At 33.3% G+C, this 25,896-nt stretch overlaps 1 protein-coding gene across 2 annotated transcripts in view; it reads left to right on the forward strand.

Annotated features, from left to right (window-relative positions):
- The window catches only part of LOC123678505 (homeobox protein 4-like), a 54,224-nt gene that overhangs the window by 21,324 nt on the left and 7,004 nt on the right, over positions 1–25,896 (forward strand). For both annotated transcript variants that reach the window (XM_045615552.1, XM_045615553.1), the window contains exons 4-7: positions 66–230; positions 22,706–23,010; positions 24,654–24,716; positions 24,804–25,241. In XM_045615552.1, the coding sequence (XP_045471508.1) occupies positions 66–230; positions 22,706–23,010; positions 24,654–24,716; positions 24,804–25,241 (971 nt within the window). The remainder of the gene's footprint in view (positions 1–65; positions 231–22,705; positions 23,011–24,653; positions 24,717–24,803; positions 25,242–25,896) is intronic.

Consider the following 25,896-nt stretch of genomic DNA (forward strand, 5'->3'; position numbering starts at 1 on the left):
AAGTGTAATTAATATCCAGATATCCGATGGGAATATTTAAGTTTATGAATTAATTTTAACTCTAGGAAGAAACGCCCAAATATATAATAATGGGAAGTCTGACAAATTCAAAAATAATTATCGGATCCATAAAGGAGGCTCATTTAACTCTATTAGAAATCGTGTTATGAAACGTTCCAAGACAGTACTACTCAACCCTAGATTCAAGGGACCCCTAAATGTAAATGGCAGTAAGTATCATTAGTACATTTTCAACTTTACAGAAGAACTATAATTATCTAGCCTCTTGAAAAATGCATATTAAGTGTGTAAATAGTAATATTTGCACATGTAAATTATATTTATTATTCAAGTTTGAAGTAATTTGAAGGTTAATTACATTCCACATTCATTTCTGAAAGATAAAACTCCCTAAATAATACTTATATTTATTTGAAAAGTCTATAATTTTTATTGAATTTTTTTAACTGTTTATTTTAAAGCTATTATAAATCTGAAATTCAAAATGTATTTAACTCAATAGCAACCCATTGTATACTAGATTTTTAATATTAATAGGGGAGAGTGGTTACCCTTCGTACACTTTTTAGATTTTATTTTTTTACTTTATGAATAATTGTCGAAATTATCTAGTTTATGTACCTAATTGTAACAAATATATTCTGGTTTGTTACAAAAAAGTCCGATACTAGTACGTCAAACGGTTAAAGGGTTATAGTCATTTTTCTGCGATAAGATATTTGTACGAAAGTACCCCACGTATGGGGTACATTCGTACAGTAGGTGGGGTACTTTCGTACGCCATGGGGTAGATTCATACAGGGTAATTAAAAAGCCAATTAAAGTCGTTACATTTTTATTATCTTTGGCAATTTGAACTTAAAAAGCGGAGGGATAGTATTTCCGCTTGCAGCAATAATACCACCAAATGTTATCAATTCGCCTCTTTCCGCTGACACGATTTGTCCCACTTGTTTCTGTGATTTAGGAGCCAAAACTTTAGGAGTTTCTAAAACAGTAGACACGCCGGACTCGTCAAAGTTAAATATCCTGTCGGCAGCAAAATTATGTCGCTGTTATACATCAGCCAAATTTTTATAGAACTCTTGGACTGCATTCTTATTAAACGCGAATGATCGAGCAGCGCTAGTGTTTTCTGGCTTTCGCAGACTAAGGTTGGCGTTTCGTTCCCTGTATTTACGCATCCACTCTAAGCCAGCCATTTGATTTTCGTCCCACTTCGCTGGATATTTCAAATTCAACGCTTTCGCGTATTCTTAGGCAAGTTTCCGAATTTGTACTATCGTTAGCCCATAATGCATTTTGCAGCAATTAGTAATATAGTCATTTAAGCGTGCCTCTTCTTCCATGGAGAAAACTTGTAGGCTCGTGAATTTTGAATGAAAAGTTCGTAAGGGTACATCGGCGTTAGAGCCATCTTTAAATTTCTTGACTCTGCTTTCCAACGTTGATGTTTTGATGTTGTAATTTAACGCGGCTTTTCTATACGACAACCTTCCTTGTATTATATCATCAATTGCTAACTTCATAGACTCTTCATCCACTTCTTGAGTACGCGTACCCTTTTTTTTATATTTTCGCACCATGATTCTGCAATAAAAATATTAATTATAGGTAAGTATAACGTTGACTTAATAAACATATTTCATTCTGTTAGAAGTAGAATATAAAAAAAAATATGTTAGTATGCTGTCTGTGCGATAATTTTAAAAGATACTATGTTTATTTTATTTCTTAAAAATTGAATTTTGATATACTGGTGGTTGATAAAATCTAACGGGGAGCATTCGTACGCGTACGAATGTAGACCTGTCTGGGTGTCCGAATGCACCCCATGCCTTTGCACAAAATAAAATACAACTTTATTCAAATTCTAATTTAGTTTGAGAAATATAACAATTAGAGCTCAAAATAAACAATGTTCACATTAATTAATCATCACCATTTTGTCAAAAACATGCCAATTCTACTTACAATCACGATCTAAACTTAGGTTAAAAATTTACTCACCGCCCACGAAAACACTTTACGTCTTGTCAGCTGATACACCGTAGTGCGACTTGCTCGACACTTCGCTAGCAACATGGCGGCCGGTAGGTCTATGCGCACAAGCAAAGGCGTGCTCGTGCGACGTTTGGATTTTTTTTTAACCACACTGTACGAATGTGCCCCGCGTACGAATGGTGACCACTTTCCCCTACACATAGGCTTTTTCTGATTTGAGTAATTTACATAAATTAATCAGACAGTAGTAGAAGGTCTTATATGAAAGTTATTATGGAGTAGTTAAAAGAAATCCATTATTTTTCCAATAGATCGCTTGTGTTATCTATATCATACTATAAGGAATGGATAGTAAGCCAACCGCCGTTTGACGGCAAGGAACTTTTCACCAGGGGTCGTTACTGTAGTTGGATTTTTCGTGTTACGGGTTGCACATATCGAAAACTATTGACTACCCAAAGTGGATAAGTAAATCGATAACATATGGTGCTGAATCACGAGCTATAGATGGCGCAGAAATAATACGATCATTCATTCAGTGGCGTGGTTGAAAAGGGGTCGCATGACATTGCCAACAATTTTTATGTCATTATTAAGTTACCACTACATTTGAATATTCGAATATTCATTGAATATTTATTCGAATAATTCGTTAAGGGGTCAAATGCACCGAATAAAATAATTTTAAAAATACCGATCCAATTGAATTGAGTTGTAAAAAAGTTGGTATTGACTTAATCATCTGATCAATCAGTTGCGGCCAGATCAGAAACTTTTGATTTCTAATTCAGTAAAAATTGAGGAAATCTTTCTAAATTTTTATTGAATTAGAAATCGAAAGTTTCTGACCTGGTCGTAGCTAAATTCTTTAATGTATTTCTGACATCTAAATTCACTTGTTACCACGTCATTTTAGAGTTTTCTTTAGATCTCAAAATATCGAATATGGTGAATGTTCATTCTCTCTTATGACTAAGGAATCATTTAAAGCAGTAACATGCTTTGAGGGTTGGCTGCAGGACTAATACTGTCGATGGCCAATTGGCCTTTGGTCAATAAATTGCGTTTGTTGCTATTGTTTTGAGGTAGAGGAACGGTAAGAGCCTTAGGCGAGGAATCTATAAAGGGGCGGTGAAAGAGATACTGGAACTTGTTCTGCATCGCAAGACATCATTATAAATAAACAAGAAAATTCCTTCTAACAAAATTCAGTGAGGAAATGAATAGATGAAATTGCCAAAAAAAAATAAATATCCTTATTGTATAATCTCAAACTTGCAATTTTCTAATCCAGCTTGATGCATCAACATAAGCTAAAAACGATGCACTTATTTACCATTAGTTCGATTTATAATGAAAATTTTCACAAATAATTACTACCTATTTGCAACAAAATTGAAAAATAATACAAAGAATGAATAAGAAGATTCCTATTCGTAATATAAGAGGTTATGATTGTTTTCCAACAATAACGCAAAGAATGTTGATCAAAGAAGTTTTGAGGCAATAGGTCCTTTCTCAAATGCTGGATAAATAACAGATTTAGAAGAAGATCTCGCAGAACTGATGTTAACCAGAGAGCTAAGAGTTTGAATTAAACACGAATAACAACGATTCTGATTTAAAAAATCATTTTCAGTTCTTTCTTTGTAATGGTTGAGCTTGGATTTAATAAAGTAGCTTATTTACTTTATAAAAAAAAACTGCACAGCACTGAGAGCGGCTATTTGCTTAAATGTATAGATGAACTAAAATTCCATCTGTCTCTACCAATTCTTGAACTTTTCTTTATAAAATTTCTTTTATTTGACATTAAAACTGAATTTTCCAATTTTCAAGTTTTTTCCTTCATTTTTACCAAAAAAGATGTATTACTAGGAATCCTCTAATATTTCAAGCTTTTGAGCTATATGAAAAATCCATTGATATGTTCAATCCACTAACTACAAGCCGAAAATATTCATTTCAATTTTAAATATAAGGTAAATATAAAAATAAAACATGATTTTATTTATTTTCAACATAATTACTGCGGTATTTTATGAGGGAGATAGCTGGGAACAACTAAAGAGTATGGTAGAAATGGACTTCAAAGACATAATTCAGTTTCTTAATTATAAGGTTTTAACAATAAACAAGCAGAAAACAAAATTTATGCTGTTTTCCAATAGCTCAACTGTGTTGCCTGAGTATAGAACGTTAAATGTTGAGGATGACTTCACAATTCCTTCAGCAGATCATATAAAATATCTAGGTGTAATATTGGACCCATATTTGAGATGGAATTTTCAAGTCGATAACGTTGTGAAGAAAATTCGGAAAATGATACCTAGATTCAGGTTTTTTAGGGAATTCCGTAACCCTCAGTTGTTGAGAACATTGTACTTGCTTTTGGTTCAACCCCTTTTGGTATATGGCCTACTTGGATGGGGAGGGGTAGTGAAACATTATTTACTTAAGCTCGAGGTAACAGAAATGGTTGTTAAAGATAATATACAATAAACCATATCGCTATCCGAGTGAAAAAATGTTCCAAGAATCTGCTGTTATGAATCTTCGACAGCTGTATATGCTCGTGCTTGCTGTGCATCAATTTAAAAACATTTCGTCCGCGGAATTTAACGAACATTTGCATGGAACGCGACACAGAGGACGAATGATTTTAATACCTAGAACAATGAAAACCATAGGACAACGATCGCACACATTTTTATCCCCTCGAGTGTACAATTACATACCAGCGTGTATTAAGGCAAGTAATAGCTTAAATTTAAATTAAAATTGGAAACGTGGATAGGAAACTTAAGTTCTCAGGAAGTTACGAATTTGTTGGATATTGAGAACTCGTATGTCCATACCTGAAATGTTGGGGGGAACCTTGGTCACAACAGCGGATTAATTGCATAATGGGCTCTTGATGCCTTGTAATGTGGTGTTAATAAAATGTTGTGTATATAGTCTATTAGGTATTTGAGTGTAAATATATTGTGTACATGAAGAGTAGAACAAATAATTTCAATGTAGATGCCTCAAACAAGGTGCCTACGCACCTTCGAGGTAAAGAACAGTTTATTGATTTACCTTTGTATCCATATTTAGATTGAATTGTACTCAAATATGTTTGGTATAAGAAAGTGTACTCTGAAAAATGTTTTAATTTTGCTCAATAAATTTATAATAATAATAATAATTGATATTTCAAAATAATTTGGTTGTTCAAGGTGTACTTTTCTTCAAATATTCATAAAAACATGGGCTGATATTTCGGTCAGAAAAAATTATTACAGTCGAATAATAAAATACATAACTCGAAGAATCGTAAAAAGTTGGGAAAAAATGATCGAAACCAACTGTCATAAGCTAAATATAGCTTTTGAGAAATGTTAATAGAAACTTTACCTATTCTCACTCAATCTATAACAAAACAATATCAATCGAATATTCTTCAAATACATTCAATTGCAATACCTATATTCCGGAAAATGGAGTTTATTCTATTCATAAATCCTGAAAAACCCAAGAGATATCATTTCATGACGACTGGACGTGATAAGTGATTTTATGATAACTTGTAGCATAGTACTTGTTTATCACAAATACACGCCACTGGCGTAAATGCTTATTACAGAGCAAAAGAAATATCGAAATATAGAAATCTTCTGACCACTCTATTTCAAATATTTTAGTTCTTCAAAATAACACCGATTTTTTCAGAGGGCTCCACTTTACGGACCAATTTTTGACAGTAAAATTCGAGTTGAACGTGAGTACAACTAGATGGCGCTCAAAATCGAAAAAAGCACTACACTGGCTTACTATCCTGTCCTTAATACTATGCTAGTACTATAATCATGGACGGAACTACTGTATTCAAACTTATTTCTATTCTTAAATAAATAAACTAAACATTCATATATATATATATATATATATATATATATATATATATATATATATATATATATATATATATATATATATATATATATATATATATATATATATATACAATCCAAATACTGTCATAATCTGATTTTCCCTGAATATACCTCTACACGATTCTCTGTGTTCGAGTCCAAATATAGTTCTTATGACGAACTTATCGTTGCATAAAATTATAAGAGAAAATGTTTGAGATGAATTCGGAAATGTGTTGTCTGAAGATAAGATAAACTAGGGTAGAATAGGTGCATGACCTTGAGATACTTGAATGACATCCAATATTCTACGTCAAATTAGCAGCTACGTTGCCGTATTGATTTTTATTTCTTCGTTATTGTAAGCTGAAGTTCATGTCCCGCAGTGGAAGCAGAAGGCTGAATGATAATGATATACACGTGATTTCACCACGATGGCCTATTAGAAGTTTATGGCAAAAATTTTGTGCTGAAAATTTGTAAATTAGGGTTTCCAGTGATGATCTTTCTCCCCAAAATATTTTCAGACTTCTACAATTTCCTTTTATACCGGAAACAGATTACAACTCTCTTATTTCAAATGGCACACCCAATATATAAATGCATTATCAGATAGCTTGGTTGATGACAATTTCAGCAATATGCCAATACTTAGGTATAAGCTCAACGGTTCATAAGTTAATGAGATTCTTATGAAAAAGTTTGTTGGAAAAAACCTATATTTTTTATTCATTCACTCAATTTTACGTAGGTATAGAAAGAGGGGGGTCTCAAGCCAATCCTATACTTTAAGGGTTATCGAGGAAAAACTTGAACTAAGGAAAACTGCAATTTCTCATTGAATGGAGTAGTCTATGACTTCCAGAAAACATAGAAATGCTGAAATATTTCTATTTTCTATAAAATACTTGATTGATTTTTCGATCTGGCTACGTAGTTGCTATTTTGACGTACTAAATTAGAGAGCCTCAAGGTCATATGCCTATTCTACATGAGTACTCAAACCAGTAATAACATTGATAAAATCAGAAAATGTAATGAAAAATTTGTTGGTTAATCTCACCTAGTCCTTTTCGTATTTCACCAAGAATTTTTTCTTGAGTGGTATGAAGATCTTTAGGATGCAAATCCCCTCACGTGAAAAATTAGAATGTGTGAAACACTGCGCTTCAGTTATGATCTTAAGTAGGTATGTTATTAGTACGTTTCTACTGAAGTTTAAACTTTTCGATAAAATGTTTCGCGTTCAAATGCGCCCGGTATCATATTATACGATGAATGTCTTACTTTCAGAAAATTTGAATTCAAGTTGCATTCAATCGTTGCTCAAATTCTAGTTCATTGTTTTAAAAATCGGAAAAGAAATGCCTCAGTTGAATGAAAAACAGAGAAAACCTCTTTGAACTAACTAATTTTTCAAAAAATAATTTTTTTTCTTGAAAATTTCTGCACGCCTGTAAAGAAGATACAAAGACCTTGCCAAAAAAGTAACACATGACCCACTTCCCCTATTCAAAAAATTTAGAGGGTTGATGGGGATGGAACAATTGGATAAAGTGAAGGCAATAGTGCAATATTTCAAACATAGTTCCTCAGCTTGTAGCAGACTTACTGCAGTACAAAAACAGATTAATTTACCTATTCTAAAACTGAAACAGAGCGTCGTAACGAGGTGGAACTCAACAAACGATATGCTGGACAGACTTCTCAAAATGAAAGATTCAGTTGTTAGTGCACTGACCATTGAACAACCCCGGTTCAACACTTTGACAGCTGATGAGTGGACCCTCTTAGAAAAGTGCGTGGAAGTTTTGAAAATATTTCACGAGGTGACTGTTGTTATGACCACTGAATCATTCGTGTCAATTTCAAAAGTCATGGTACTGGTCAAAATAATGTAAACTCAAGTGGATATCAATCAAAGTCGACTTGATAAGTATCTTCAATTAGTATTTACTCTCCGTGAACAATTAAATGACAGTTTTAAGGATATAGAGAAGAACATGTTGGACGCTGAAGCAGCTCTACTAGACCCTCGATTTAAAAAGCACGCATTTTTACTTAAGGAGAAATTTGATTAGTGCCTCAACTATACGTCCATTATTTGTGCATGAAGAACTTGTACCAATGCCACAAACATCGAATTAATCCACATATGTCAACTTGTGGGGCGAGTTCAACGAGGAAATAGAAAAAGAGATGGTCCGAAATCCCACAGCATCTAGCATTGTTGAAATCGACAAATCTTTGAATGAGCCAATCATAAAAAGAATGGACGATACTCTCCTCAAGCCTGAAAAGGTCTCGCAAGTACTCTTTTTACAACATAATTTGTCATGAAAATTTTGTTTATTTTTTTTTATTTTTCGAAAATACACTATTACTATTGTATAAACAAATTAACAATGCTATAACTTAGGATCATACATTTCTTTAATTTATTATTACCATCTCTGATCGCTTATTGTTAGCCTAAATTCAACAAGCAAGATAAATGAGTCAAAGAAGCATAACCGAAATCTGTGATCGAATCTTTTGCCCCGTTCATCTGGCCGATGGCTCACTATCGAACCAGGTCTCGAAAAACCCGCGACCGAGACCTCTAGTTTCTATTGCCAATAGCAATAAAAGTGATGAATGATTGCCAATAGCTAAAGATTACACAAAAAACCTTTTGGAACCATTTGCATATGGCTGGTGTCAAGAAGAAGCTCGATGTATGGATACCACACGAGTTAACGCAAAAAAAAAATTCCTTCTGCGAATCGCTGCTGAATCGAAAAGTAGATCACTTATGAAAACTTCAAGCGAAATTGGTCGTGGTCGAAACGCGGTGAGCCGGCGGAAACGGTGGCCAAGCTAGGATAGACATCCAGGAAGGTTTTGCTGTGTGTTTGATGGGATTGTCTACATTGAGCTGCTCCCCTACGCCAACTGTTAACTCGGAACTGTACTGTCAACAATTGGACCGTCTGAAGGAAGCAATCGCCCCGAAGCGGCCAGCTTTGGTCAATAGAAAAGGAAGTGACTCGCCAGAAGCTCCGGGAGCTTGGTTAGGAGGCGAACAATTTTGCTGATGAAAAGCTCAAACAGAGGGGTGTGAAAATCGACTGTCTCAATTTTTTGCTATTACGGACAAGGACTTATTGCAGCGCATAAATAAGCGATCTTTTATTAAAGAATCCTCTAACGTGGACTTTAAAAGTGAACTATTGCAAGACGAGTACCGAGTCAGTAAAGTGACAGATCAAGTTCAAAATCAACAATGAAAGAACAAATAGCGTTAGCAATTTTAGCTGAGGTCAGAGATGAGGATATTGAGGAATTGATTTTTCATAAAAGATACAGTTGGTGTTGGAAATAAAATATATCAAAACCAATTGAACCAAATCGACTAGTTAACTTGGAAAGTTTTTAAAATTACAAGTCTCAATCATTATCGCAGTTAATTCTTATAACTGAAAACTGTTGTTAATTGTTATAACTGAAAAACATTGTAGAAAATCATGGACACTTCTGGCTTTATAGAAATAGTTATCAGCTATATGTACAGGTAAGCTATTAGCTAAATTGAACTTAAATTATATCTTACCTCAACTCGTTTTTAGTTTACCAATTCGTAATATGGGAGGAGCTGTACCAAACTGCTGGGGTTTTAAAGATTAAACTATTAGACAAATTTTTACACGAAGTATGCATCACAATACATATACTGCACTGTGTAAAATATCAGTCTACTTGATGTACCTATTTGAATGGAAGTCAATCAAGTATTTATTTTAATATAAAACCACGAGTGTTGGAAGATTATTGTTGTATATTGTAAATGTTGTATGTTGTAAAAAGATAAAGATATTCTGTGGCAATATTATATGACCACAGAAAATCGAAAAACAAATTTATTTATTTATTCAAGGAACGATTTTACTATTAATTGATAGACAGAAGGAACGAGATTAATGCCAGTAAGTTCGAATTTGAAGTTCAACTAATAAACACGGCTTTTCACGAAATCTAGGGAATGATACAGGATTCAAACTTACTGGTATTGACCTCGTTCCTTCTGTCTATCAATTAATACTGAAATCGTTCCTCAAATACTCTAATTTATGAAAATAAGCCAATTCCTTCAACGGCACCGTACTAATTTGAATGACAATTTATTTGTTTGGATTCCGAACACTGACAGGAGAACCAAAAATGGCGGTGTGTGACGTCACACTAATAGAGCGTATTATAGATACTTGTAAATTGATATAACAAAAAAGAAGAAACAGAAAGTGTCTTTGAACGTATAAATACACTAGCTGACCCTGCGAACTTCGTACCGCCCTATAATCAAGAAATATCTGTTACCTTTTTATCTGAATTAAGTTAATTTCTTTATTAAGTATTATTGTTGGAATATTAATAAATCAAAATCATTCCAAAAACAAAGTGTTTATTATTCTTATACTTTAAGATGCACAATATTCTTAGTTTTATTTTCTGGCGCGTATATAAATAGTGTTGTTGGTATTCCGACACTGGAACAGAGGCGACATATAACTGGCCATGTGAAAAACATGAATTTTCAAGATTTAATTTTTAAACTCAAATGCCTTGCAATATTTAAAAACAACGTTCATTGGTCCAATAGCAACGATATGCAGTGTACTGTAGTCAATTTCTTTGTTATAATTAAATGCAGCTCTATAGGGGTTGAACGCAACACTTTTATTTTGTTGGTTCCGGTTCCATCGATTCCGTTCAACTTCATTCCGCGTTTCACGTTGCTCATCAGTTTGACTTGCTCTTGTATTTCTTTGACTTGCAGCATTACGGGCTCTGCGACTTGAGTTTGTACGTCTAATTGCCAGTATTTTCAGAAACAAAAATTCAACTGAGAATAAAAAAAAACTATGATACCTATTCTTTTGTAAAAGTATGAAAATGGTCTATCAACTTTCCAACACTATATTAATTTGACTAACCTTGTTGAACAAACACTTCTGAAAAAAACACACACTACAAATTATCCTGTAAAAATCAATGTGAAAAATACACTAAGAAATGGTTAATGGTTATGTAGGTATCTTGTTATTATAACTCCGACCACAGACCAACTCCGACCGATATTCATTCATTCATTCTTTCTCGCTTGTTGGGCTCAACCTTTGGTTATGTACCCAGTCACAAGTTTGTTGGGTTTCTCCTAATTTTCCCACATGTATTACATATAATTCACACTCGCATTCATCCCTATGTCGAAATACAATTTTTATTTTTTCTCAAAGACTTGAACAATCACTAAACATCCATGCCCTACCACAGACTAACTCCGACCAATATTCATTCATCTTTCTCGCTTGTTGGGCTCAACTTTTGGTTATGTGTACCCAGTCAGAAATTTGTTGGATTTCTCCTAATTTTTCCACATATATTACATATAATTCACACTCGCAATCATCCTTATGTCAACATACATTTTTTATTTTTTCTCAAAGACTTGAACAACCACTAAACATCTATGCCCGCCCTCACTTAGATTCGAACCCGGACCTTCGGTGCCGACGTCGAGGTCTCTGCCGACCACGCCACGGAGGCGGCTCTGACCGATGTAGTTGCAAAGAGCATATAAACACTATAAACTACGTTTCTTTGTTTGAATGTCAACTACGTTAATTATGCAACTTTCGTATTTTCTTCTCACATAAGAACCTTCTCCTAATAATAACAAATACAACAAAAAAAGAATAAGTGAAATCGGTCCAGCCATTCACGCTCTGTCACGGTCTGCCGTGACCAAGGGAAAAAGGGATTCATTTTTATATACAGGGTGTTTCCTAAACATGCGGCAAAAATTCAGAGGGTTGTTCCTTGGACTATTTTAAGCATGTTTTGTCCTTGGATGATTTTTGAAAAACCTCTTTGTTTCGAAGATACAGGGCGAACAACATTTTTCATATTTTTAAAATTAATAATAGTTTAAATAAAAATGCGTACCGCACTGTGTTTGCTAAGTAGGTACAATTTATTTTTAAATTTGTTTAACAACATTCCAATTACTAAAAACCCTTAGATTATTTCCTATGGGGCCATCTAAAATCATTAGTTTATACCACTCCAGTAGAAAATGTGGAAGACTTGCGAAATCGGATCATTGCTGGGTGTAACTTAATAAGAAATGATCCTGGTGTTTTTGAAAGGGTTCGGCAGTCAATGAGGAGAAGATTGGATGCTTGTATGCTGGCTAGAGGTGGTCATTTTCAACAGTTTTTGTAGGTTGAGTTGAATTTTCATGTAATTTTTCATAATAAAATGTTATTATCTGAAATTTTGTTTCCCCTATATCTTCGAAACAAATAGGTTTTTCAAAAATCATCAAAGGACAAAATATTCTTAGAATAGTCCAAGGAACAACCCCCTGAATTTTTGCCGCATGTTTAGGAAACACCCTGTATATAGATAAAGTGAAATAAAACAATTATATTGTTTGAAAAATGTTTAATTTTGAAGAAAGTGTACTTAACGTATAATTTTATAAAAACATTACTGACAATTAATTTGGTTCTACATTGTGATTTGTTTTTTTATATGTTTCTCTAGTTTATGAAAAAGTACTCACGTTTATCATTTTTCTTTTAAAACAACCCATTTTCATATTTGTACTCACTGAATAAATTACATATATTCAATAAAAAAAAATAATATTCAGTATGAAAGAAGAATATTTTTCTACAACAATACCACATTATATAGGTAAATTCTCATTTCTAAAAAAAATTCAGGATTTATCAGTATTATTTTTCAATTCTTTTAGTAGAATATAAATAATCTGTTGTTGAGAATCGTACAAGTTCTTGTTAAATTTGTTCTTGAGACCAAATTTTTTTCCTCTAATGAAATGGTTCCCACAAATGCTCAAAATCAAGAAAGAAAATTCAAATTTACCATTTTGTTCACTTATACAGCTGGAAATATTTTATAAGTTAGTTCTTGTTGAATAATGACGGCAAACATTCGACATAAACAGATATCTGTCAAAATAAAGGATCCTCAAATAAAAGTTGGACGCCTGTATTTAAATAAAGTAAGGGAGGCCTGTATTTCAGAGTCATTAATATCTGACTCAGTGCGCATGCGTACATGTCAAAATAAGAGATCCTGTAATAAAAGATCGCTTATTTGTCCGTTGCAATAACTCTTTTACTTTCGAAATGGTAAACAAGTTATCGAAGAAAACGGCGCATAATTGACCTAAATTGGATCATTCTAACTAACTGGTTGTTTTTCATGCAAAAATAATGGATTTCTTTTTACTACACCTTATATGAAAGGAAAATTTTGGTAGGACAAGAATCCTGTTTCCCATTAAAATCTGATATAAGTCTATTAAAATTTAAATGAATGTATGTATATTTCAGTAGTAATCATGTCGGTGAACAAGACGGATGAAATCGGTAGCGATGCGCGTAATAATTCTTTTAAATGCGCGGGCTGCAAAAATTCTATTGTGAAAAGTGGATTAAAATGTAACAATTGTCCAAATATCTTTCATCGTAGATGTGCATTCAAGGTAAAAAGTTGCTGCGAGGATCATATCACAATCAGATCACAATTAAACAGGTGAATGATGCTGTCAAGAATGCAAAATCGAGTAAAGGAATTGTATCAGAGTATCAAAAATTCTGAAGAAATCAAAGAAAGTGATGGGAAAACCGTTCCTCTCAAAAGGGCAAAAAGGAAAAATCGTCCTGGGTAAACTTGTAGAATAGATATATGACCTTGAAACCCTCGAAAGACGTCTAATTTTCTACGTCAAATCGGCAGCTACGCTGCCAGATTGAAAATAGCATTTATTTATTCCTTATTATTAGGGTAGGCTTATGTCAAGCAGATGGCTGTTTGATGATGATATATTACTACCATTCAATTCGGAGCTCCTAATTTTCGATAAACTTCTTAAAAATTAACATTTATTTCAGAAAATTTATTTGAATATTCAACTTACGAAGGAAAAAACTAAGCAAAGAACTCCTGCTAACAAGTGCTCCGTCTAATTCACAAAAAATCTATAATTACATTTGGCTTAGAAAATTATATACGTGAATCAATTATGTTGATATAACAATGTATTTTATGAACCACTCCATTTGAAGTTCTGTCAGTGGCCAATGCATTTCTATATACATCTTGGCTGCAGAATTAATTTTTTTGTAGCATTAACAATCGTATTTAAAATCAGAACAAATATTGAGAAATAAAGATATTATTACAACTGTCGCGACCGATGGCGAGAATTAGTGAAATACTTCTTACATTACTTTAATGACCCGATTAATTTTTCGATCTGGCAACGTAGCTGACATTTTGACGTACCGGATTCGCGGGTCCCAAGGTCATATACCTATTCTACATGATTACCTCGTCCTGTTCTGGTTATTCGAAAGTGTTCGGAACCAACAACTGTTCAAGGTGTTGAGAAATTTAAAGCCCTTCATGTTTCTAGCTGAGCCCTTTCACAACTGTTGAAAATCTTCAGGCATTTCTTCCACACAAATTCAAAAATGTGTAATGCGAGATCCTCAAATCCGGAGATCTACCTTCAAGGTTCTCTTACCAGTCAGTGAATTTGAGAAAGTTCAGAATGCTAAAAATGGGCCGAAGAATGATAGTATTAATTGTTTTTTCCGGAGCCAGAATATGAATCTAAAGAAATAGCAAGAGGCTCACGTTATTTCAAGATTCTCCATATAAATGTTCAGTGTCTCGTTAATAAGGTTGACACATTAGAGCTACTGTTTGAGGAGGAGAGCCCCTTCGTAGTCAGTATTGTTGAGCACTGGTGTAAAACTGAAAAGCTACAGTCCATAACTATTTATGACTATGTATGTATGGCTTCCTATTGCAGACTAACCCATAAACATGGTGGCGCTGCTATTTACACAAGGGATGATCTTGTGAAAGATATAGGAATATCTAAGTTATCTGTTGAAATTCATTTCGAGTTTTGTGGAGTGACATTGGTACAAGATGATAAAAAGTTTTGTGTAATAAGTGCCTATAGAGTTCCAGATGGTGATTTTCTTCTCTTTCTTGAAACATTAAATTTTATCTTGGAGAGATGTATCAAACTTGCAGAGGTCTTATTTTTATGTTGTGACCTCACCATCAATTATTTAAATGGTACTTATTCACGAAAACAGCTGTTTGATGATTTGCTTTGTTGTTTTGATTTGAAGGTTACTTCTCATAATCCGACCAGAGTCTTTACTAACATAAATCATTCAACATCTATATCTAAAATCGATTATATTCTTACTAATGATGATTTAAATTGTAGAACTAGAGTTTTTGAAGGTCACATAGGTGATCATAAAGTCTTAGCTCTGGATTATATTATGAATAAACCAGCTATTGTCGACAGATTCGACTCTGAAAGAATATCTATCAGAAGTATAACTCCTCATTCTTTGAATGCCCTAGTTGAATATATGAGTAATGTAAGTTTTGATAACATATATTCAAACTTTGATATTGATCACTGCTTATCTGAGTTTGTTAATTTAATATTATTTTCTATTGAAAGAACTTGTCCTATGAGTTTTTCAAGGATATTTACAAAAAACCGAAAAAATTGGATCAATTCTGAAATAAGAGCAGTTAGTGCTAACTTGAAAAAGTTGTTCTGGTTGCACAAAAATTTCAATAACTTATGAAATTTATAACAGAGCCAAAATTGATCACCGATTATTGCTGAAGCAAACAAAGTCTAACTATTATAAACATGGTATAAATTCTTCCTCGAATAAAAATAAAGCGGTGTGGAATATTGTGAACAAGGAAACCGGTCGCAAAGCGTTTTCTCGCCCTAACATAAAGCTCAATCAGGCTGGTAAACTATATGAAAAGCCTTATGATGTTGCCTGTATGTTCGCTGATTATTTCAGCACTGTTGCTGAGAGTTGTCTGAAAAACTATTGTGGTCTCTCAAAAGTTTGCACAACATCTGCTATGAGAGTCAGTACTCTTTTCCGGTCACTAGAGATGAAGTAATTTTGACCATCAGAACTCTCAAAAATAAAAAAAGTTCAGGTATAGATAATATATCCGTTAATGTGATGAAAAGTATTGGAGGCCTTATTGTTGATCATTTCGCCCATCTCATTAATGTTTCGGTTGATAGGGTAAAATTTCCTACTTCGGTAATAAAAGAGAAGATCCTCATAATATAGCATATTACCGCCCCATTTCAATTTTAAGCGTTTTTTCCAAAGTATTTGAGAAAATTGTGTATGGCCGGATGATTTCTTTTTTGTCTCGTTTTAATATAGTAACAGACAGTCAACATGGCTTTAGAGAAGGTAGGTCCACTCAAACAGCTGCTTTTTCATTTGTCAACTTCATTTATAAAAAATTAGATGAGGGGCTTTATGTTGCAGGCCTCTTTTTCGATTTGTCACGTGCTTTCGATATTCTCTCATGTGAGCTCATAGAGAGTAAGCTATATAATGTAGGTTTTCGTGGTATATTTCTTGAGTGGGTGACTAGTTTCATTACAAATCGTGATATGACTGTTAGAGTGGGTCCTGCTTCGTCCCCTACATGTAAAATCAATTTAGGAGTTCCTCAGTGCTTTGTGCTGGGACCTCTTCTATTTCTTTTGTTTATAAACGGTCTACCGGATTCTATTGATCCAGGTATCTTGTCTATATTTGCTGATGACACGTCGATGGCGGTCTCAGCACAGAGTCCTGTTGAACCACAGCCACTTATTTGTAAGCTTGTGGATTGGTGTCACTCAAATGGTTTGATTTTGAATTTTGTTACAAATGTGCTCAATGCTCAATTCCTATGGTGTATACCATACAATTAGCGAAAACACTCGCATAACTGAAACAGCAGCATCTTGTGTGGACAATGTTCTAGTTAACAGGTGTAGTATTTCGGGGGAAATCCTTCACTCACAGATTTCTGACCATACCGCACAAAAACTTACAGTTACTATTGGCAAGACAGAGACCAAAAAAGTAATGAGGAGAATTTTCAATCAAGAAAACATTGATACTTTTCTAAATGCCTTAGGAAGTTTAGAATGGATGGAAATTCGCGAAATAGATGAAAGAGACGTTAATGGACAATGGGAATGGTTTATGAAGATGTATCTGGCATGTTTCAATGGATGTTTCCCACTCAAGAGGATCACACTAGGAAGTAGGCAAAGGAGAAGAATGGATCCAGAGGTGGCAGAGTGCAAAAACAGACTGGATATTCTCTATACAGTAAGTAGTGTTAATGGAATGTATAGGAATATTTATCGAGAGACTAAGAAGGAGTACAACAGGAAGCTGAAAGAAAGCAGGTCCAAACGATACCAAAAAAGATTGGTCGAATCAGATAACAAACAGAGAACCACATGGAATATAGTAAAGGATATCAGAGGGACAGTAAACACGAGAGATAAACAAGTTGATGGAGATCCCAAGACTGTGGCTGACCGTTTTAATGATTTTTTAATAACTTCAATCAGAGACCTGGTATCAACAATGAATCCACAATCCTATACAAGTAAAATCAAGAGGAACAGTATATCCATATTCCTACACCCTGCAACTCCAGATGAGGTGATGAAGGTCGTTAAAAACCTAAAAAACAAGATGAGTGCAGGTAGTGATGAGGTCCCAACAAGGATAATGAAATTGAGTATAGAAAGCATAGTGGACATTGTGACATATATTCTGAATAATTCCTTGAAGTGTGGACTCTTCCCGGATGGTTTGAAGTTGGCCAAGATAAGACCAGTTTATAAAAAGGGTGATCAAGAAAAACTGGAAAACTATAGACCGATCAGTCTGTTGTCTTGCTTCTCAAAGATCTTTGAATCTGTTATGTGTAACCGCATAATAGATTTTTTTACTACAACCAACCTACTGAGTAAAACACAGCATGGCTACCAAAAAGGAAAATCGTGCCAGACTGCAATATTCCAATTCACACAGAACATCATTGAGGCACTGGAGAAAAGTGAAGTTGCTATGGCCCTGTTTTTTGACTTGACCAAGGCGTTTGACTGCTTGGATCATTTCATACTACTCGATAAACTTGAGAGATACGGCATTAGAGGTCCTGCTCTAGCATGGTTTGAATCATATCTGTCGGATAGGAAACAATTTGTACGGGTGGATAAAGAAGGTGAGACAGGTTTATCAGAAATCAGGACTATTAATACTGGCGTAGCACAAGGTGGAGTGGCTGGACCCTTGCTGCTCATTGTTTATCTGAATGACATTGCTGAAATCTTGGAGGAAACTGACTGTTTCAGTCTTACTAACTACTCAGATGACACGAATATCCTTATCAGACAAAAACTCTTTCCAGACCTACTTAATTCAGCTGGCAACATACTGAAACAAATGAAAGAATGGTTTAGTTCAAACAAACTATTCCTCAATGGCGAGAAGACGAATGCGATGATAATCAGAACAAATCGCCCTGGTTATGCGCTACCTACGGAGATCGTATTGAACAAGGAAAAAATGAAGTTGACAAACAGCACCAAATTCTTGGGTATGACTCTTGATTGCTGTCTGAGCTGGAACTGCCACGTCGAGGAAACTATTAATAAATTGAATAGGGTGAGCTACTGCATACGTATCCTGAGGAGATATGTAGATGACATTACGATTAAAATGGTATACCATGCTAACTTCGAGTCAGTCTTCCGATATGGGATAGTTTTTTATGGAAATAGCAGAGACATCAAACAAATCTTTGTCGTGCAAAAACGGGCCATTAGAACCATGGCAGGAATAGGATACAGAGAGTCATGCAGAGGGCATTTTAGAAGAGCAAAAATCCTGACCCTGAGTGGAGTGTACATCCAGGAATGCCTGCTGTTCTTCTATAAAAATAGGGAACTTTTTAAGGAGTATGAACCCCAAAATGTTTATGAAACAAGAACAAATAACTATTCATACCCAATCCATCACCTAACGATGACGAAAAAGACTGCCCTGTATAGCTGTTTAAGGTTGTTCAACAGATTGCCAAATAAAATAAAAATAGCTGGTCCTATTAATAGGTTTAAAAAAGAGGTCCACACGTTGCTGATGGACCTTGAACCGTATACAGTGGAAGAGTATTTGTTGGGGAGACTGGCATAGCGCTCACCGATTCTTGATTTATGACATCAATTTTGTTTAATAATTTGCTTATTTATGTACTCAGGTTATTCCTCAAAATAAAGATTATTGTTATGTTGTTATGTTATGTTGAATATTAATAAGACTGAATGTATATACAGTCCATTCAGGAATTATTGACATCCCGGGTGGCTTTGGAAAATCGAAATTAAGTTGGTACTGGCTCATTCAGTAACATTTTGACTTGCAGATTTCGGGTTGGCATTGGAAATGTCATTGATGGGAGGTTAGATTTCAGTTTGTTTGTGTTATTGGTTTTGATCGAAGAAATTTTGAAACTTAAAAATTGTTTCAATTTCAAACACACATTGATTAGTTTATTTGAGTATTTCTCACAGTACTGTTTGAAAAAAGAAGAAGGCAAGTTATTACAACCTGGATTATTAGTGGAAGAAAACCTGTGCAATACGATTTCACCTTCAAAGAATCATTGAATGATTTGATTGTTACCAAAAGCCGAGCCAAAAGCAACCAATATATCAGCCTGGATGAAATTTGACCAAAAAGCATCTGGATTTTAATCAATCAAAGACAACATTACATAAACTTAATTGGTTACAAGTTCAAAACAGTTAATACAAGGAAAATTCTTATTGATAAACAGAAAAATATAATAAGTTGAGTACGATTTTATGGTGAATACAGAGAATATTTGCAACAAAATGTGAAATTCATTTATCTGTAGGAAACTTGGTTATTTACTCAACAGTGGACTCTAGAAAGAAAACAAAATGTTTTTCAAGTATATTCAAGGGTAAAAGTAGAAGGAGCACTATTTTGAATGATGGATATTTGGATTTTTACCTGGATGTTTTGTTTTGACAGTGATGATCATGAGGATTATATAAATCTATGAAGAGAGAATTATTTTATAATTGGATTGCTAAACAAAGTCTTGGCATTGCATCTATAGTTTATTTATATTCTATATTGAAATTAAGTATTGTTATATCTGTTTTTTGTTCTTCAATGAGTAATCCAAAAATCTAATAAATTCCAATTGCTTTATAGAATTTTTACTGAGTATTCAATCGAAAAATATATTCAGAAGAGTAACTTCAAGAATTTCTTCACCTCTTACCCACTTGAAGATAATAATAGAATGCAATAAAATTCACAAATTAAAAATAATTTAATGCAAAAATGCTTCAAGTGAGTGAGTTAAAGCTATTATGGGCAAAATAATTTATGTGATTTAATAGAAACTAGTATAAAAGCATTTCAATAAAAAACAGAAAACTTGAGTACAAATAGTACCTATATTTTTCATACAAGTTTAATCAATCATTCATGTCATGAACAGTTTCAACAAATAGTGACTTAAGAAAGTAATTCACACATCGGCTGATAAATTGGTTCCAATTTTGAAAGTTACAGTCAAAATGTCAAAATTTTTCATATACTAAATGAATTCTTTGAATTTTATTTCTGTCTTATTATGATATTGCTCTTCCATTCACTAAGCTACACTATTTAAATTTATCAACCAGTTTTTTCTGTTTTCTTCACCAGCTTAGACACCACAGTTAAAATATTCCTAAGAGTTATTTGATAAGAATTTTGCAAGCAGGTTAGTATCCAGTGTCCATCAGTAATGCAACAATTTTTGAAGAGCCTTTGGTGAAAAGGAATATGCATATTTTAATGAACTTCAATGGGATCTTTCATGGGCGACTCTTAAATGAATAGATATCTCTTCATTGGATTTCCTTGAATTGAGATAGCATTTCACTATATTTTTACGTTATATAATCTGAATTTCAATTTATGAAATCATGACTGTATGCGTCCCTTCGTAATTTCGAAAATTCAGGATCTTTCGGATACAAAAATGATGAAAATAATTTAAACTGGTTATTTCTATGATGAACCATAGCAATTTTTAGTGATATTTTTGTAACCAGAAATAAAGCCGCGACTAGACGTTCATGGCCTACTTCGATGTCAATAATTCCTGAATGGACTGTACTTTCGCATTCGTAACTCTTATACGGATCGTTTGGCATTGGGATGTTTGGGTGAGCAAGTAACTTCCAGACATAGTGTTAAGTTTTTGGGAATACACTTGGACTGTTCTCTGAGATGGGATCACCAAGTCGAGTCAGTTTGTAAAAAATTAGGTTCATCTTGTTACGCTATCAGCAGGATTAAAGACTCGTTATTCATAGAGTCCATTTTAAGTATTTATTATAGTTTGGTTTATTGCTTTCTTGATTATGTCATGTTGTGGGGAAATTCGATTGATTCGGGTAGAGTGTTTGTGGCTCAAAAAAGGATAATATTACGTTTAATTTTCAACTTGAATCCATGTAAGCCTTATTTCGGAAGATATAAACTTTTTACTTTTCCAGTATATTTGTTTACAGATGTTTAATTCATGTAAAGGAACATGAACAATTAATGATTAAATTTCCATTACTATTCCACCAGAAACATTGCAACTTTATGTATTCCATCTCATGTAACAACTAAATTTGAATGTTCTCCTATTTACCAGGCCATTATTTTGTACAACTATTTACCTATTTCTATTTCTGTTGAATGTTATAAAGTTCAAGAAGTTGGTAAAATGTGAATTGCTAAAAAAATGCTATTATTCCGTTAGTGAATATCTAGCTGATAAAAACTTATTTGTTACTTAGTTATAGTATTAGGGTTGATTTTTCTTTAATTTTTTTAGTTTGACTTATCATATACATATTAGTATGTCTCATGGGATCAATAAAGGTTATTATCATTTCCAAATAAAATCTGAACAATTAAAAAAATGAAGCAGCCCCCCTTCTTCTTAAGCCCTAAACGAGGCAATGGCTTCAGTAACATCATATCAATAAATGTTGTTTTTGGTTTAATTTATTTTTTTAAATAGTTAATTAAAAGTAATGCCCCATAAGCAACTTAATGCTTGAGCATATGCCTGTTATAACATTAAGGACCCGAAAATATCTCAATTCATTTTAAAAAAATCGTTTGAATTTAAATTGGGTTTTGTCCTTCACAATTAATTAATGTGCTTTTTAACTTAAAGTTTCAATACCGCATAGAGATCTATTTTGATAACAATTTTTATGAAGATCGCATTGATTTTAAGACAAAAAGGTGTCAGGTAGACGAACGGAATTTTTTAAATAAATTTTTGCATTCTACACATTCCCAAATATGAACCGTGAAAATTTCAGGATATAGCGAGATTAATTTTCCTTGAACAATCTCAATATGGGAAATAATAAACCTAATTATAATACTGAAACACTCATAGTTGTTTGTGGCACAAATTTGTTCAACCTAGAAAATTGGATAATTAGAATTGTGGAAGTATTATTTTTTTATAGATCCGTACAAAATTTATATTGTGAATTGATCAAGCAGCCATTAATTTGAAATTCAATATGGGTTTGATCGCAGATTTTCATTTTTAAGATAGTTGGCATGGGAAACCCTTCCACAAAACATATGATAATTAGAGAATAATTAGTATTTTTTTCTTTATACAACCGAACAAAATTTATATTGTAAATTGATGAAGCAGTCACTAATTTGGAATTCTGTATGGATTTGATCACAGATTTTCATTTTTAGGACAGTTGGCATGGGAAACCCCATCACCAGTTTTGAATGAAGTGCAAAAAAATCACCATTATATTCAACCTTGGATATCTGGCAATGTTCCTAATCAAGCATTTCAACAGAATCATATTGCTGTCAATAATTACAATCCTCCTCAGTTTGTTCCGAATAACTCATATATGTATATGAATCAACAACAACCAGTACTACAATCGCAACCTTTCGCACAACCTCAGGTTTTTATTAACCCACCTCCTATGATGGATCAAGCATTATTTTCAAATCAAAATATGATGCCCCAACAGCCGACATTGCAGGTAACAGGTATAACTTTCTAATAGGCTTGGCATATTAGGAAAAAAATCGAGAAGAGTTCTTGTTTATTCAAGTGCACCTTGGAGAGCACAGAACTGTGTACAGGGTATTCCTTCTTAACGTCGCCCAAAATTTAGGGAGAACTATTAACCCTTAACCACAGTCATAAAAATAGTGTCTTGCAGAAACAGACATGTGGTTATTTTGATCCTCTCAATAGAAATATGAAAATTATCCCAAAAATCTGAAATTTTCCATCTCGTTCAGCATTTAGCATTATCATTATCTAATATTTAGTATCATTCCATTTCAATAGATTTAAATCAATGTATTTTGTAAAAAAATTTATATTCATCGGAAAAGGTCTGCTATTCACGACATTTGATAATTGTCTCATTTATTAGCACATAAAGAAATTCAAGAAATTTAGTTTCTATTTTTCTCAAAATATAGGTAAATGAACAAAAAACACAAAAAATCAACTAAACTCTCAATATTATGGAAAACTGCAAAGGATATTTACACCCATTTTTCATTCAATGCATTATTTACAGATGGGTATCTTGCATACAATACAAATATTACTAGTCTTTCTTTTCTTATTGGATTATTCGTTTTTTCATATGGTATGTTCAATAAATTATCACTTCACTCCCCTTTGAATTTTGATGTGACTTCACTGAGCTTCCAAAGCTGTCCAGAGTTTTTTAAGCTTTTAGACTAATATTCAAAATGATCAAAAAAAAGTCAAAGCTACTTTTCCTTCAATGTACCTTAAAAGAATGACATTTTCAGGAACTGTTATTGTTTAAAACCTACAAGGTTATGTTTATGAGGCGGTAACGCCTTTTTTACTCATATTAAAATCACAGTTTTTGCATTTCTTCCTGTAAAACACAAAAATTATTTATTTGACGGTGATTGAGATCTACGGAATAAATAGGGAAATTTATCTAAAGCAGATAATTGATAAGATCATTTCTGAGTGTGATGTCTTAGCTTAGGCCCAAGAACATTGTCTTTTGGGGAAAAGTTTTGTGCATTAACGGGATTCGAAATTGGAAATTGAATACTCCTCTACCAAAGAATTATTGGAATAATAAATCTGATACCAGATCACTAGTTTGGGTTCCGCCAGAACCACATAACCATCTAGCTATGTACCAGATGAACAAATCCAAAAACAGCTTCACTACTACCAGCAACTACTACAGCCACAAAGTATAATTTTAGAGTGTATCGTCAAGGGCTAGGGAGTGAGGGATGAGAAAATATTTGAAAATTGGGTTTGGAAAAAATGAGAAACAAATTGCCTGGATCTGATAAATAAGTAAAATATAGACAAACAATGCTAAATCAATATTGTCCAGGTCATAATTTTTGCCTGCAATTTAAAAATTTTGTTTATCGATCAAAAAAACAGGAAAAAATCAAAACTATAGCAAACTTATCTTTGACAATCCTAATATGCTAAGCCTATAATTTTCTTGCTTATTAACAAATATCGTCATGTAGTAAACAGAATTAGATCTATTCAGTTGAGCTGAAACGGTTTTCTCTTTGTGCAATACTTAGAAATGAATTTTCTAAGGACAAAACATGTAAAATTAGCTGTTACTGTTGCTACATAAGATTCCTTTTATAGATAGGCCATGGTATAAACAATTATCAAAATCCCCCAATGTCTCAAACAGAGCAAATTCAACAGGTAATAACTATAAAAATTTTTCAATTGATGACTCATGACTTAAAAAAAAATTGTTTAGAAATAGATAGTAATATTTTGTGCTTTTAGGTATCTGAAGCGCAAAAACTTCCGGTTCATCAAAGATTGGGTGTTCCCATGAGTAATTTCAATACATCTAACAATCAAATGTGCTACGACAATAATCAGCCTTTTCAAAGTCCAATCCCATTTGAGAATCATCAGTTCAATCAATTCAGCCAAACTATTTTCAATACAAATGAACAGTTTGTAGATATGAACCAACCTTCCATGGACAACAATCAGTTTTTGAATAAGAAGTTTGATAACTATTCAAATTTCAACAGAAAACAGCATAGGAAGTTCACAGGAAATCAAAATGTTAACAATAGCGTTGGCAATAATAGGGTAGTGTTGCCAAGGAAAGCAGATGTCTACAATCAAAAGTTATTTCTTTCAAAAAATTCACAACCGAGTGATCATTCTCAGAAGTTGAAGGTTGAAAATAGTTCAAGTTCTAATATTTTGGTGAGTATAAGAATATTTCGACTTTGAGAGCACTGACTACTTTGACTCAGTGACGGCTCGTGCCCTCGAGATGTGGGTCGGCCACACTCCGGAAAATTACGAACGTATATATCAAATTTATTAAAATTCATTAGTTCCAAAAAATGAAGTGATGAAATGTCTTTAAACCTTATTTCAATTTGAGTTATAATTAAATCCAGAATTTCACAAAAAAGCCGTTTCATTGAGGAATTATCCGTGAGCTGAATTTCGGAATCTATTTTACGTTTTCGACGTCTAGCACTCGGTGGCATTACTTCTGGGAGTTTTTCTACTTCTGAATATAAGCGAATGAAATACTCATCTTCTGTGCGAAATTTTTTCAGAGTCGATAATAAAGAAGTGATTCTGGCGTTGCAATAAGTTATATCTGATAACTTATGCTGGATTATAGAAAAAACGGGATCTGTGTATGTAAAATCAAATTAAAAGAGTGGAGAATGAACAAAAATTCGAAATCATTCAACATTTTCCTCAGACCGGTAGCTTCACGTATTGTAATATCATCCCATTCATCTAAATTGTCGCTGATATGATCAAAAACTTCAATTAATTCTTCTCTCTTATCGAATATTGTTTTTACAGCGCGAGATTTGAAATTCCAATGAGTTTCCGA

The sequence above is a fragment of the Harmonia axyridis genome, chromosome 4, assembly GCF_914767665.1.
Source record: "Harmonia axyridis chromosome 4, icHarAxyr1.1, whole genome shotgun sequence".
Classification (NCBI taxonomy): Eukaryota; Metazoa; Arthropoda; class Insecta; order Coleoptera; family Coccinellidae; genus Harmonia; species Harmonia axyridis.